This window comes from Nannobrachium achirus, assembly GCF_963921795.1.
Source record: "Nannobrachium achirus genome assembly, chromosome: 3".
Taxonomy (NCBI): Eukaryota; Metazoa; Chordata; class Actinopteri; order Myctophiformes; family Myctophidae; genus Nannobrachium; species Nannobrachium achirus.
The window spans coordinates 18931864-18947696 of NC_137812.1; the positions used below are offsets into that span (position 1 = coordinate 18931864).

Here is a 15833-nt window from a genome sequence, read left to right on the forward strand (position 1 = left end):
GTAGGTGTTTGGCCGATCAAAGTATAAGGAAAGCCTTATACAGCGTGAGTCGGGTTGATATAGAAGTCCACCCCCTGGACATGACGCTAGTAATATGTCACAGCCAGGTTTAGCCCCAATCCAACCCTTGATGCGAGTGCCAAGCTGGGAGGCAATGTCTAATATTTTCATGGTCTTTGTTTTGACCCTGCTGGGGGTTTGAACCTGTGACCTCCCAATCTCAGGGTGGACACTCTAACACCAAGGCCACTGAGCTGGTTGATGAATAGATAGATAGATAGATCTAATCATATAAAACTTGTGCACATCATTTATTTCTTTTGAATATACAGAATACCAGTGCCGATACCCTAGTGTGGTTAAGGCACATACAGTACCACAAATGTTCGAATGCAGCCTGACGGTGAGTCGTGGGTTGGATTCCTGCGTCACTCCCTGTTTTTTGGAAATCTCTACTCTGTACTAAAGGCCGCAAAGCCATAAAATATCATTAAAGTTATACCATGTAACTTTTTTTATAAAACAAATCTTAAAATGGTCCTAGCTGTTAAATCGCTAAAGTTTTAGAACCCCCACTCCGTTATTTTCAGCTTCTAAAGCCTTCTCTTTATATGTTTTCTATGATCCCTGCCCGGGACCGGTTTTCGCGGAAAAATTGCGTCATCACACTACCGGCCAATCACAGCGAGGGTTATACACTGCCGGCCAATCACAGCGCAGAACATACACTTCCGGGCTCTCTGGTGGGTTTAGGAAACACGCCTTCAGGAAGTACACTGCAGTGTTTACACTGGAGGAGTCTAGCATGTAACTCCCCAACCGCTGCTCGTAGAAGGACACGGGAGACCTCATTGAAAGCGTCTCGGCGAGGCGAGGCGGACGCGGTGGTCTGACGGCCCGGTCCGCGAGCGAAAAACGGACGAAAAAAGCAAACGCGACCGCGGTTTGCTATACTGCTACAGACCACCAGTTGAGCAACTTACACAGTATAGCTTTAAATATGTATCGCAATAAAGTTTGGGATTTTAATTTTGCCATATTGACATAGGACAGTAGAGAGACTAGTACTTTAGAGCAGAGAAAGGGGAAGGTGGTAGGTTCCCAACAGGTATGAAACGGGATCATAGTCAATCCGGACTCCAGCCAAACCCATATGTACAATTTCAACACTCACGCGCACGCACACACACACACACACTGTACCGGGGGCTATGGGTTAATATACTATACATATTAACCCATAGTTAATATGTAAAGATACCGTCAAAATCAGTTTACCTACCTTAAGGCCCATTCCCACTGGGCCAGATAACAGATATCTGGAGATATTTCTCCAGATATTTTTCCATGCAAAGTGGATGGTAGATACAGATAAAACAAATATTTGCCACAGATAAAAGTATCTGTGGCAAATATCTGTGGTAGACTTTTTTTTATCTGTATCTACTATCCACTTTGCATGGAAAAATATCTGGAGAAATATCTCCAGATATCTTTTATCTGGCCCAGTGGGAATGGGCCTTTAACCACATTGGCTTATGGCTTGTAGATCTGCAATTTTAACTCACTGATCTACAGAACATCAGAACATGTAACAGGTGGATGTAACTCACTGATCTCCAGATTGCGGGCGATGCGTCCTTTGCTTTTGTCTCTGAACTCGACCTGAGCCTCGTTGTACTTGGTCATCACCTCCACAAACTTCTTGGCCAGGATAGCTTGCTGGGAGATATGGAAAAGAGAGACAACTTTAAAGCTATTTGATAAGCTGAATTACAGCCAGACTGATCAATATCAATCTGGCCAATATCGGCAATCATGCAGGGGATATATCCGGATTTTTAACCACTCATGGTGTCCCCATGTTGGACATCGTCATCAGTGGTGTAAAGTAACTATGTACATTTACTTAAGTACTGTAGGCCTACTTAATAATTCTGAGGTATTTGTACTTTACTTGAGTATTTCCAATTTCCAATACCTTTACTTCTACTCCACTACATCTCGGATTCAAATTTTGTACTTTTACTACATATCTTTGAACACTTTAGTTACTTTGTAGATTTGTATTATTATAGAAAAACATACATTAACCACTTCAGCCATATACATTTTGGCCAAAAAAAGCTTGTAGATCTGCTATTTTCCAAAGATGTGCATATTTGAAATGGGATATTCTGCACAATAGTACTTTTACTTTTGGTACTTTAAGTACATTTTGATGCCAACACTTTCATACTTTCACTCAAGTAGGCCTATATTTTGACAGATATTGCAGTATTGATACTTTTACTTAAGTAAAACATCTGAGTACTTTTTCCACCACTGCATGTCATTATAAACAACGATGTTCGAAGGTTTTCAGAATTATTCATCAGGTTGCAACCCATTGTGAGCATGTAAATCAGCTATTCGATTATTTTCAAATGTGTATGTTTTTCGAAATCACCCAGAAATGTTTAATCTGTGGTCTAGAACTAAAAGCAGATCATTGGACTAAAAAATGTGCCATCGACCAGGCTCTAGACTGAAGGAAAACCTTCCATGAAACGAAGTCCCACACGCATTCCCCTAACAATGCAAGGCAGTCCACCCTGACCCTCCTCATGTCGTCAAATTGTGTTTGTTAATGTATTTTTGGACATGATGGCAAGGACAGCATGAGACATTCAAATGAGAGCGGTTCTGAACCTGTGACTTGCGTATCCTGACGTCAGCCGATGCTCTCTCATCTGTGTTCGTCTCGAGTTGTTTCTCCATACCTGAGAAATAAGACGCACACATGCACGCACGCACACGCGCGTGCGCGCGCGCACACACACACACACACACACACACACACACACACACACACACACACGGACACATTAATTACTCATGTGCACAACTGCACACACATGCACCTATATGTGGATGCATGAAACAAGTCATATCAGGTCAAGTAAATAGAGGTCACCCAGCTCTGGTCCATAGTGTTAGGAGCTAACACAATGGACCAGGGGCAGGGCTAAAGTTGACCAGTTCAGCTGTAGTATTTTATGGAAAGTGCAACCGTATCAAATGTCTGTACATTTAGTGTGAAACTCTATCCTTTTACTGAAACTGTACAGAACTGAACTACAACAGGAATAAATAAACAGGATGGATTACTGACTCTTGAGTTTGTTTCGCGCATTGTTGGCACACTTCTTGATGTCAACGGTGAGGGCCTCAAGCTCATCTTGTGACTCTGAGAGAGAGAGAGAGAGAGAGAGAGAGAGAGAGAGAGAGAGAGAGAGAGAGAGAGAGAGAGAGAGAGAGAGCAGCAGCAGATTTGGACAGGAAACACATGATTTAATTTTCAAACAAAGCCATGGGACACTGAACCTGTAAAGAAACGAGTATGCCACCTTCTGGAAGCCAATAAGACTACAGTTTTGCACACAGCAGGTTAATAACAATAATAACAGACAAAACATTGCTAGAAAATCTGTGAAGAACAACAGAAAGCTTCAAAAGAATGAACAACGTGGAATCTGCTGCTATTCGGAGACAAACATTCAGCTAAAATATAGCTGATCTATTGCCATTTTCTGCAAGATTTGGTGTATAACAATGTTTTTTAGGCCAATAATAACTTAGCTGAGAGAGATGAAGCAGGGAGCCCCACTATTATTGTATGTGTGTTTTCAGACATTTAACGACTTGAACCCTCAATACTTTGTAAACTTGACGTTTGGCTCTCTTTTTTATGTGTGTGTGTGTGTGTGTGTGTGTGTGTGTGTGTGTGTGTGTGTGTGTGTGTGTGTGTGTGTGTGTGTGTGTGTGTGTGTGTGTGTGTGTGTGTGTTACTTTGGTCAGACTGGGGTGAAGACAGGATGGTGGAATAGACTTTCTTGATGGCCGTGATGTTCTCATCGATCTTGTCAATACTGGTACGAATATCCTCGATCTGAGACACACACACACACACACACACACACGCACACACGCACACACACGCACACACACGCGCGTATACATCATCATTTACATGTGTCAGTGTACCTCAGACAAGCATAGACACACGTGTGTGCATCACAAATCCTACAAACACCATTGTTCTAATTTAGTGTGCGTGCGCGAAATACACACACGCGACCGCACGCAGAGCACATTTCTAGATTACTATGCATTTATTTATTATGTGCTGTCCTTACAAATCGCTCTGGATTAAGAGCGTCAGAAAAATGCCTAAGTTTGTAAATTGTAACACACATAAGAGCATACCTGGGCAAAGAAATCATCCATAAAGGCCTCGTTCTCCACAGGAACCTTGACGTCATCTCCTGGTGCTTCAGTTTCACTTTTCTGTTCAACACACACACACACACACACACACACACACACACACACACACACACACACACACACACACACACACACACACACACACAGTCAGTTCAGTCTCACTCAGTGTCAGGGATCAAAACTTAAAAACATACATACTACTGTTACTGCTTTGCATATCCTATTCTAATAATAATAATAATAATACATTTTATTTATAAGGCGCCTTTCAGGTCACTCAAGGTCGCCGAACAACAGTTTAAAAAACAACAGTTAATACAGGGAGCAATTTAGAAACAACAGATAATACAAAAAACAACTTAAAAAATTGTTTTTTAAGTGTGTGCACGCATGTCTTCAACAGTTCAAGACATGCGTGCACTGTGCACATGGGGTGATACTGCCTGCCCCCTAGCTGTGAATTGTTTTATTTTAATTTTTGTTTATTTTCTTTTTATTTCGCTCATTTTTTATTTTATTTTTTTAGTTAACCACTAAACTCCAATTTCAACACTTTGCTTCGCTTGTGGATCTGATCTGCTGTTGATTAAAACAAATAAAATACAAATAATACATTTTAAAAAAAGCTATCCTGACCTGAAAATGCCTTTTCTGTTCACTAAAGAGTTGGAGATGTACAGTATTGGGACCCCCTGTTACTGAACAAACACTACTGTATATACTGTAGCAATGAAGAATATGGAGCTAATGCACACTCATATATATTTGTAGTAATGTATACTGTATGTGTACTGCAATCAAAACTTTAAGCCTTCTTAGACTATCCTGAAAGTAGAGGAGTATACATACTGTACGTGATTATAAGCACAGTATTACTATTTACTGAAAAAACAACCCCCATAGGCTGCTTGTTATGGTTGCCTGTAAAAGCCTGCAACAGGTATAGCCCAAGAGGGACATGTCACATGTATCTATGTTGTACACTGTCATCAGTAGCATAATGTTTCAAAACTCTGCCTACCTCTTTCAGCTGTGCCAATCTGTCCTTCATCTTGAGAACTTTGTGATGTCTGAGACAACAATAAGAAAAAAAAAAACTAATAAAAGAAAAATAAATCTCACGAGCAGCAGAAAACAATGGCCTTATCTGAAACGGCTACCAAATTAGCCTCAGTGGGGGTGATTACAGCCCTAATCAATCCAACGTATTCAATCCTATAGTAAAGATTTCAGTGCCAGAAGAAATAACAAATAACAAAATCAAGGACAAAGACAAATGATTACGGTCACATGGATAAACAAATGGAATGTCTTGCATTTGGATCTTTCTCTCCCTAACAAAGTGTGTCCAGTCAATATGGCAGCGGTGTGGCCAGTCTAACCCCCGGCTCCCACTAAGCCTCTGTCCTCTAAGAGCGGATTAGGACAACGCTAGTGTCCAGTCTGTCCACTGACCATACTGTATAAGTCTCTGGTGCACACTTTTAAATCCTCCGTGTCAATGCAACTCTGAGCGTGCGTTTGTACACGAGTTGAGCAGAAGCTTTCAATGATAATGATCATCATCATCATAATTATTGTTATTATTATTATTACCCTTATTACCCTTATTGTTGTTGTTGTTATTATTATTTGCTCACCCAGATCCTTTAACAGCATGGTTGTACTAACACCATCAGGTGCATGACTAAAGTATGTGTCAGTTTCGATTAATTAACAGTAGCGATAGGTGTCTGCAGCTTTTCTTTTTTTCAGGTTGAAGCATCTTCCTTGTTCCTTGTCCTGTGTGCATTCCATAGAAGAGGATAGGTTTCTGACATAGCTGTGGTGACAGACAGATTGATTCATTGAGTTGTTTACACAGGTCTTTTATTTTTGAACATAATATATTGTGCTGGTACTGGGAGTTTACTGAGATTTACTATGATACTATTTGTCACTTGATTGGTGACCTTAATGGCTGGAGTCACTGACACAGTTAAGGATTTGGAATTTCAAGGCCATCCATCCATCCATCTTCAACCGCTTATCCGGAATCGGGTCGCGGGGGTAGTGGTCTCGGGGGAGGGGCCAGACAAAGAATGGTTAAAAAAAACCATGGAAAATCAAAATCGAAAATGTGTGACCCGGCCCGGAGGAAGCCCGGGGCCCTCCTCTGGAGCCAGGCCCGGAGGTAGGGCTCGACAGCGAGCACCTGGTTCTCGGCCCGAAGAAGCTACGTGGAAACATTTTCGCCGTTACGTGGGCCCACCACCCGTGGTCAGAAACGTTACATTAGTTACAAAAAATAAAATAATAATAATAATTAATTTGTTAATAACATGTTTTTGAGTTTTTCCAGTGCTCTGCTGAAGTATATATATTGGTCACTTGATTGGTGACCTTATTGGCTCGAATCACTGGTGGCAACAGTCAGCTATCCTCCTCGCACGCACGGATAAGGAACAAGGAAGTTGGTTGGCAAGATAAACCAAACAAACCATACAAGATTGACATTACTGACATTTTGAACAATCCAAGTATCACGTGCCTCGCCTCAGGCCCGCCGATAGGGGGGGGTAAAGGGTACTCTTTACCCCCTTCCGGGAGTGGGGGGGCCCGGTGGAGTGGGGGCCCCGGCCCGGGCCCCCTCCCTCCGGCCTGGGCCCCCCTAGGAAAGATTTGGGGAGCGCAATTACACTGTCAGTTACGGTAGGCAGGCTGTGATGTCATTACGTTTCCACTGCGGAATCTTGTAATCTCATTGGGTCAAGATGGCCCACATGACATTTATCTCCTTCGCTATTCGCTCTCATACTAGCACATGTTTTGTTTGCGGAAGAAGCTACAGTGCTGAGGGAACCTATGGAGTGAACCTGAACGCTTCGAGACAAGTTTGAGTAAACATTAATTTATTGGAAACATATGGATTAACACATGGCGAGGACGAGGAGTTTGCAGGTCGGTAGAAAGAGTTTCGAAAATGCGGTGAGCACCTTATATATTGCATAATTGTACATGTTTGGAGCGGCAGCTCATTAATATAAGCGACATCTCTCTCTCTTTCTCACTCTCTCTCTCTCTCTCTCTCTCTCTTTCTCTCTCTCCCTCCCAGAGAGACGCAAGCGAAGCGAAGTTGCACAAAATAAGTTATACAGTACATATTTCCTTTTAATATTAACCTGAGTAAAATAAGCTGCATTGGGAGGTAAACGGGAGACACTTTATTGTGAATGTAAGACCAGAATAGATAGTTGTGTGTTGCTGGGTCCTAGTTGTCTCACAGTCACTGAATGTTATACTGTACCTCTGTCGCTGGCTTCATGATGGCTTTGGAATAGGGCACAGTTTAAGTTGCACGTGGAAGATGGACAGTCAAAGCTGTATTATTAGTTAGAGTATGTTACAGACACTTTGAAACAAGAGGGCACTTGTGTGAGTAAAGTTGGCTAAGTTGTCCAGCCACTGCACACGCATTTGAAGATGGAAAAAAAATGGACTGGGCTGGGCTGTCCCACGTTAAAATGTCACCGTGGCTTGAGTGGAATATATCCGAGGAGGCACAAATGCTTATCAACTGAACTGTCCCAAACAGCTGTCCTAAACCAGATGCAGGGACGCCTTTATCTATTACAGTAGCTTGTGAGTAGCCTAAGCCTATATACTTTATTACCTTATGTCAGCTGAAAGCTGAGCCATATTTTGAAGGATTAATCTGAAATACATATTTCTGTGCAGCAGGCTATGCTTTGTTTCTTATTATGAAGGAAATGTGTTCTCAAAGTAATGCAATGTTCAGGTTATTGAGCAACCATTTACGCACACCGATGTGCAAATGGTAACGTGGTTAATTAATGTATTTGTGCAAGATGGCCCTAACATTTGTGTACATACTTATGTTCAAACAGTACAATCCAACATGTACCGATGTCTCTGGTTCACATTGGCACATTTCACTCAGGTTTTTTTTCATCTCACTAATGTCAATTTGTCTGCTGACCTCACTCAGCAACAACATAGCAGTGATCACCCCATGATGTGCACTGCAATGTAGTTTCAAATGCACTGCATTGCAGATGCTTTTTTTTAGAGTAAAAAACTAAAAAAGAAGAAGAAGACTCGTGTGGCATACATGATCTGGGCAGATTGCCCCAGGAAATGTGCCAATCTCAACCCAAAACAACGGTCATGCTTAGGGCTGTGTGCTGCATTTACCCGACCTGCTTGTCATTAATGCATACAAATATCTATGACCGATATTTTTATCAGATGTCTGGTAAATTTTAACCATGCCAGTTACAGTGATCAACAGTTTAAAACCCAGTTTAAAACCCTAGCACAATCTCTGAACGGTTATGCCGCCATGTAGAACCACTTTTAACAATTCTTTTACTTGCCCGTACGAATACGGGCACGCGTGGAGGGGGGCCCGCGTGGAGGGGGGCCCCGGCCAGCTCTTTGATATTGACCCCCTTGCCAAAAATACTCTCGACGGCCCTCGCCTAGAAATCGGTAGATCAGTTCCCTAGAAATCCTGCCCCCATAACATGCACGCTTGTCGGAAGCACGCACGCTCCTGATGATAAATAGGCGAATGGTCTTCTCTGCTCCATCACAACTTCATCCCTGCTCAACATCTCTTCATCTCCACTGCAGAACTCACTGGTGAGTGCATTGTCCTCATTTTTGATTATTATCATTATTTATATGAGTTATATTAAACTATTACATTAAAAGCAGGGTATTCTTTCGTTAAAACAAAATGTTGTCTTTAGTTAAAAGGTTAAAGCTCTATATTCTGTTAGTAATCATTGCTATAGTTTTTGTTCAACCGATGTCTCCAGCTTTTTAATAAACAGAAAAATAAATTTTCAGTGTGTTGCAAAATTTCAGCCAATCATAAGAGAGTACCCATTTATCAGCTTCTGTTCCAGTTCCAATTTTGTCTGCTCATTTCTTCGTCCTAACTTACAATTTCACTTGTTTAATCTGCATACTGTCTGAGTTACTGATTAGATAAAATCCCGTCCTGAAAATATATGTTCTGTTTAATAACGAGCTGGAGAAAAATGGACACTGGTACTGTTACTGAACAAACACTATAGCAATGTGTACTATCAGAATATAGAGCTATTTAACACTTATTTTAACCAAAGAACCAAATCACTTACCCTACCCTTAATATGATAACCATTATTGGTACTTAACTAGACCTTTGTGATTTCCAGCACATTTTGTTGCAAAATTTCAACAATTAATGTTAAAGGTACATTCCACCCAACATTTCAGCTACGTATTGTCAAATTTAATTATAACCATTTATACAACATTTTAGAGGTATATTACTCTCAAATGCTATTATACTAAGCATAATCATTTACAGCGGGCGCCCCAGAAAATCTCCAGGAACAATTATTTGAACTAGTTTTCTTGTCTTTTCCCCTCAGAATAATGAACAGCTTCATAAGCACAGACCAGGAGCTCCGTCAGGGAGACGGCCTTTTCAGTGAAAACAAGAACTTCAAGGCTGTCTTCCAGGTAAATACTATATCCATGTTATCATGGTAAAAAACATAATGCTAGGTGACTGACTGAATGAGTTCTTCCGGGTTAATTGTATCGTTGGAACTGATCTAATTGACCGAATTCACGTTACGCAACTTCCTGGTGCTGACGTCACGGTTGAAGGGGAAAACCCTACTAAAAGCCTATAGAGTTAACACAGAAATCGCAAATTTAATGCAATTTCCGAATAGTACAAATACGGCTAGCCTGATCAAGAACACAAGATAGTAAAAGGCACAAAGCGTTATAATTTACTTTACCGTTCGAAATAATGATTTGTTGGCTTTAAGTCCAGCAATTTCATTTACCCTTCAAAGCTGACGTCAGCACCATAAGTTGCTGAGAAATTTGCTGAGTGCGAGTGCGTGGGCGGGCCGTGAATAGGGTCTATTGTCAATTTGTCTGTAAATTAGGGCTGGGACTTTTTATTAAAAGAAAAAGAAAAAATCATTTTATCACGCTTAGTTTTGTACCATAGAACCTTTCACACTGGACAAGTTTCAGGCCTACCGATCATACCAGTGCACCAACCAACAAACAACAAACCCCAGCACACACAATGGAAGAAGATGTACCAAAATGCGTTTTAATTTAAATAAAATTGCTTCTCAGGTCAAACATTTATATGTGATTAAACATGCGATTCATTTCGATTAATTAATTATAAAGCCTCTAATTCATTAGAATAAGTTTTTTTAATCGAGTCCCAGCCCTACTGTAAATACCTGCAGTGTTGGCTGTGTGGTCAACACATTTCTGAGTTAGTAACAGTGGTAATTCATCAGCTATGGGTTTTATTCTCCCGCTTACAGACTGACAGCAACTTTGTGGTCTACGAGTGGAAACCCATCTGGGCATCTGACACATGGCAGAAGGATGGCTTCCGGATCCTTCTTCAACAGGACGGCAACTTGGTCATGTACAATAAATGCGACAACCCACTCTGGTCTACTTCCACCGGTACCGACTGCAAGACTGACCGGATGCGTCTAACACTGACCAACGAGGGAAAACTGGTGCTGGACAGAAATGGTGTAGAGACCTGGAGCTCTAAATAATACAGGGAACAAATTGCAATAAGAGAGTTGATCATGAAATTGAATTGTCAACTATACTCAGTGAATGCACAAGACATCAGCATGATGTAAACTGTTGATGGAAAAAAGAGCTCTAATCACATTTGTGTCCATGTTTTAATGTCTAAACTGCTTAGCATCATGAATTAAATACATGGTACATAAAAAAAACATTGTTGCAAGGAAGTGTCTCTTCTGTCTTCAGTTAAAGATAAGATTAAATAAAGTTACGATAAATATACTTCATAATTCCACAAGGAATTTGTCTTAAAAAAATACATGTAGCCTCAAAAACATTGTTATCTATAGGCTATTATTAATGTTGGTACATGCAGAAATGTTATGTTTCAGTGTACATTTGGGGACTCATCGTACAGTATGTCAGAGGGTTAAGAATTCATACTTTCTGGATTTTCTGGATTACAGTATTTCACAAAAGTGAGTGCACCCCTCTCATTTCTGCTAATATTTAATTATATCTCTTCATGGGACAACACTGAAGAAATGACACTTTGATACCATGTAAAGTAGTCAGTGTAAAGCTTGGATAACAGTCTAATTTTATTGTCCCCTCAAAATAACTCGACATACAGCCATTAATGTCTAAACTGCTGGCAACAAAAGTGGGTACACCCCTAAGTGAAAATGTCCCATAAAGGTCTGCCACACAAACACCGAATTTAACAATAATGAACAAAATAAAACACATTCAGTAATTTGTGAAAGGTGGCAACCCTAAACAGCAGTGACCTGGGGTATCACACCAAATTCTGGGCCCTGCAAGGATTCACTACGGGCCCCCCTTGAATGTTCTTCATAGGGGGAGGTGGTTTAACCCATTTAGACTGGGTGGGAACGCATTATTACGCATTATGATGATTTAAGTAACTATTGAAAAATAGCAGTTACAAGCTCACTGCGCCCACATCTCAAAATATTTAGTTCCAGGGACCCCCCAGTAGCAAAATTGAAGAACGTTCGCTTAAAAAATACATGTATTCAAAGTTTTACACACATTTTCACGACTTTTCAAAAACAGCAGATCTACAAGCTTGCAGTCTACTATTTTTCAATAGCTAAATTATGAAATAATTAATGGAGTGACACATCAATGTCTTATTGCTGATTTGAATTAGGCTACTGAACGGTGTCATTTGGCTTGTATATTGCAGTTTCATGCAAATTATTCTTCTGCCTCTAAATCATACATGCAAAGTGACACGTTTGTAACAGGATAGACTCCATCTCCCAGAGGTCTAGTGCACGACAATAGGTGTACAGGGGTATTCTTTCTCGTTTCGTTTCTTTTCCTCACAGCTCCATTCGATGTAGTTATGTACTTAATTTTTTAATCTTTAGGTGTGCATTGTAATAGGATAGACTCCATCTCCCAGAGGTCTATAGTGCATTGTAACAGGATAGACTCCATCTCCCAGAGGTCTATAGTGCATTGTAACAGGATAGATTCCATCTCCCAGAGGTCTATAGTGCATTGTAACAGGATAGACTCCATCTCCCAGAGGTCTATAGTGCATTGTAACAGGACAGACTCCATCTCCCAGAGGTCTATAGTGCATTGTAACAGGATAGACTCCATCTCCCAGAGGTCTATAGTGCATTGTAACAGGACATACTCCATCTCCCAGAGGTCTATAGTGCATTGTAACAGGATAGACTCCATCTCCCAGAGGTCTATAGTGCATTGAAATAGAGGGATAGACTCCATCTCCCAGAGGTCTATAGTGCATTGTAACAGGATAGACTCCATCTCCCAGAGGTCTAGTGCACGACAATAGGTGTACAGGGGTATTCTTTCTCGTTTCGTTTCTTTTCCTCACAGCTCCATTCGATGTAGTTATAAAAGACAAATCCTCTCTCACACTTATGCCAGTGTGCCAGTGATTGGTAACGTGGCATTGGTTCGACCTCCCGTTGGTCCGACCACCTCGTGCCGACGTTGGTGAATGCTAAGCTAGTGAAATGCTAACCTGCCGACACTGGTGAATGCTAACTTGGTGAATGCTAACCTGGTCAAACCAACGGGAGGTTGAACCAATGCTCAGTCCTCCAGTGATCACCCTCCCCTGTGCCAATGTTGGCACCTGTGCCTAAGGTTGCCTCCCCTCATTCTAATCTAACTAGTAAGACGCCTCAGGGTGACATCGCGCCAATTCTTGGCCATCTGGCCAGTGATGTATATCGGACCAGTTACCCATAAATGGAGATCCATGTACTGTATATAGTGCATCTCTTTTATGCCCATACATGGAGATCCCTATCTGAACCAGCCACACAGATATGGGCCATGCCTTGGCCATCTGGACAGTGATGTACTGTATATCGATGATCATCAGGGATCTTCATATATGGGCATAAAAGGGATTCTACCATATATGGACTTTACATAGTCACCTGTCACCTGTGATATCACCTGTGATGTCACAGTGATGTGTCAAGGGAACCAACCCATAGACAAAAAAATGTGTACACACACAGCTTTACAGAGACAAGCTGTGACATTTCTCATGGTAAACTAATAATAAGGTACAAAGCCCAGCGTGTTATGACGGTAAACCTCCACAGAAGAAGGCAAGGTGCCCTGGGGAGCTCTGAAGAGAGCAGGAGGATGAAATTACCTGAACAGGGAAGCAGCTCAACTTGTGGTTCCCTTTCAGCTCATTTCTACCTTCCACTTCCAACTCTGCTGACATCCTAGAAAAGCTGTTACGTTACATGAAAGAATATATTCTCAATGGTGCTCAGAGTGGGGTCCGGGGACCCCCAGGGGTCCTTGAGGGGGTGCCGCGCTATGAGCTTGTAGGTCTACTATCTTCCAATAGCAAAGTATATAAAACAATGGTTAAAGTGGTTCAAATCAAGTGACAAACATGCTTTCCAGCTCTTAAAGGAGTAGTTCACCCCCAAAATGGCTTTTTATCTATTGATTCCGAATGGGGACCCAAATGCATTTGGGTCCCCATTCAGAGTCAATGGGGGTACATTTATTGTAATCAAATTATTGACTTAGGAATTCGACAAATACATTTATTTTTTAACTCAAGTCTCCATGGCATGAATAATGTGATCACCCTCCCCTGTGCCAATGTTGGCACTGTGCCTAAGGTACAAAGCCTAGCATGTTATGATGATAAAAATCCACAGGAGGATGATATGACCTGAAAAGAGAACCAGCTCAACTTGTGGTTCCCTTTCCAGCTCCAAATGCATTGATTTTATCTATACAGTTTTTGAGATACAACATACAGCTGTATAGGTACTTTTACAGACTCAGGTGTACCTACATTTTTTATATGCTTTATCTCAAGAACTGAAATAGATACAGGCATTTACTTGGTACCAAAATATCCACAATGCCCAACTTTATATTCAACTTTAATAAATTTATGGGTCTTAAAATTCAATGCATTTGGAGTTATAAAGGAAAAACCACGTTTTCGGACAGACATCTTGGATTTCGGGGGCCGCCATCTTTGATTTTCAAGATTTTCAAGTCGGTTTCTTAATTCGAAGAGTGGCCTCCAAAGATGATGTGTACCAATTTCCACGCTTGTATCACCAAGTGAACGATTGCTCTTATTATCTCCTGTACTAAAATAATGTATTTTGCATCCTGAAACAAGCATTATAATACAAACTGTCATGTCTACACCTATGTTGTGATTTCCAAGGATTGCAATGATATCATGTACCAGCTCAGTGGCCTAATGGTTTGAGTGTCTGCCCTGAGACTGGGACATCCGGGTTCAAACCTGGGTCGCGTCATACCAAAGATTCTAAAAAATGGGACCCAGTGCCTCCCTGCTTGAAACTCAGCATCAAGGGTTGGATTGGGGGTAACTCCCTGCGACATACTAGCGTCATGTCCAGGGGGTGTACTTGTACATCAAGCTGCCTTATGCTACAGAAACAGGAGATAGGCATGAGTATACCGGTATGTGCGTAGTTAGAAGGAGTGACAGGTGTCTGGTCCCTCCCAGAGCAGTGTATAAAAGGAATAGATAAGAAGGCTGTCACAGAGAACCTGAGGAAACCTTTTCTGAGTCTCTGACACCAAGGTAAGGCACACCTGATCTTAGATTTTAATAGTTGAGGCTGAGGCATTACATTTTGTATAACACGGTTCTATTGTGAAAATAGTCGATCTACATGCTCACAACCCCTCAGGTTGCGAGGGGTTGTGAGCATGTAGTTCGGCAATGTTATGCCTCTAATATTTGACAGTTTGGCCAATGTTTAATTTATAATTTTAGAGGTATTAAAAAGTCCTTAAATTGTCATTTTAGAAATGTGTAGATACCTTGCGGTAATTTCCCAGCCCCCAGCGGGCTGCAGAGTCAAAAATGTACAGTAGATCAGCATTGGCTGGCCACAACCGGTTGAGCCAGTTCTCTCTGGTGGCAGTGGCACGCACTCCCATTATATTCAAATGTAGTCTTTTGTTATCACCTGGCCAATTTGAGATGGAGGTGATCCTTCAGGGATAGCTTCGCTGTTTACATGTCATCTTTTCGACACCCAACTCTAACCCTTACCCTAACCTTAACCTCCGTGGGGTGAGTCGCTAACTCTCCGGTCGAAATGATGGTCGTTCAAAAGAGCGAGATTTTACATATCCTCCACACTACTTCCAAACACTAGCCTGACACTCAGCCTGAATCCACTCTTTGTCAAATCCCACCCCATTTTGCTCTTGTTACTAGGTGGGACGAAAAAGCCAGGGCAGATTGTTTTTATAATGGAAGTGGATGGGGGGGGGGGGGGGGGATATTTTTCATAGCCTTTAAAGTACCAAAGGAAAAACATCTATGTGATATTAATGAAAAGGGAACACAAAAGTACAATAGTTATGTTGCAAAACAGGGGTTTTCCCCCGAAAATACATGTTTTAATTAGTTTAATCCCAGTGGGACAGAAAAACCAGGG

At 41.4% G+C, this 15833-nt stretch overlaps 2 protein-coding genes across 2 annotated transcripts in view; one reads left to right on the forward strand and one right to left on the reverse strand.

The window, feature by feature from the left end:
* stx3a (syntaxin 3a) overlaps window positions 1-5320 on the reverse strand; it is a gene marked incomplete at both ends in the record, with an annotated part of 8265 nt that extends 2945 nt beyond the window's left edge. Inside the window, 6 exons of the mRNA XM_080721911.1 lie at window positions 1614-1722; window positions 2692-2762; window positions 3155-3229; window positions 3832-3931; window positions 4249-4329; window positions 5291-5320. Coding sequence (XP_080578037.1) covers window positions 1614-1722; window positions 2692-2762; window positions 3155-3229; window positions 3832-3931; window positions 4249-4329; window positions 5291-5320 — 466 coding nt within the window. The remainder of the gene's footprint in view (window positions 1-1613; window positions 1723-2691; window positions 2763-3154; window positions 3230-3831; window positions 3932-4248; window positions 4330-5290) is intronic.
* A 1066-nt stretch (window positions 5321-6386) lies between these two features.
* Window positions 6387-10871, forward strand: LOC308282054 (B-type lectin plumieribetin-like; the record flags this gene model as incomplete). Its single annotated transcript, XM_080722402.1, has 3 exons — window positions 6387-6442; window positions 9696-9786; window positions 10626-10871. The coding sequence occupies 3 exons, from the start codon at window positions 6387-6389 to the stop codon at window positions 10869-10871; spliced, it is 393 nt and encodes a 130-aa protein (XP_080578528.1).
* Window positions 10872-15833: the final 4962 nt, after the last annotated feature.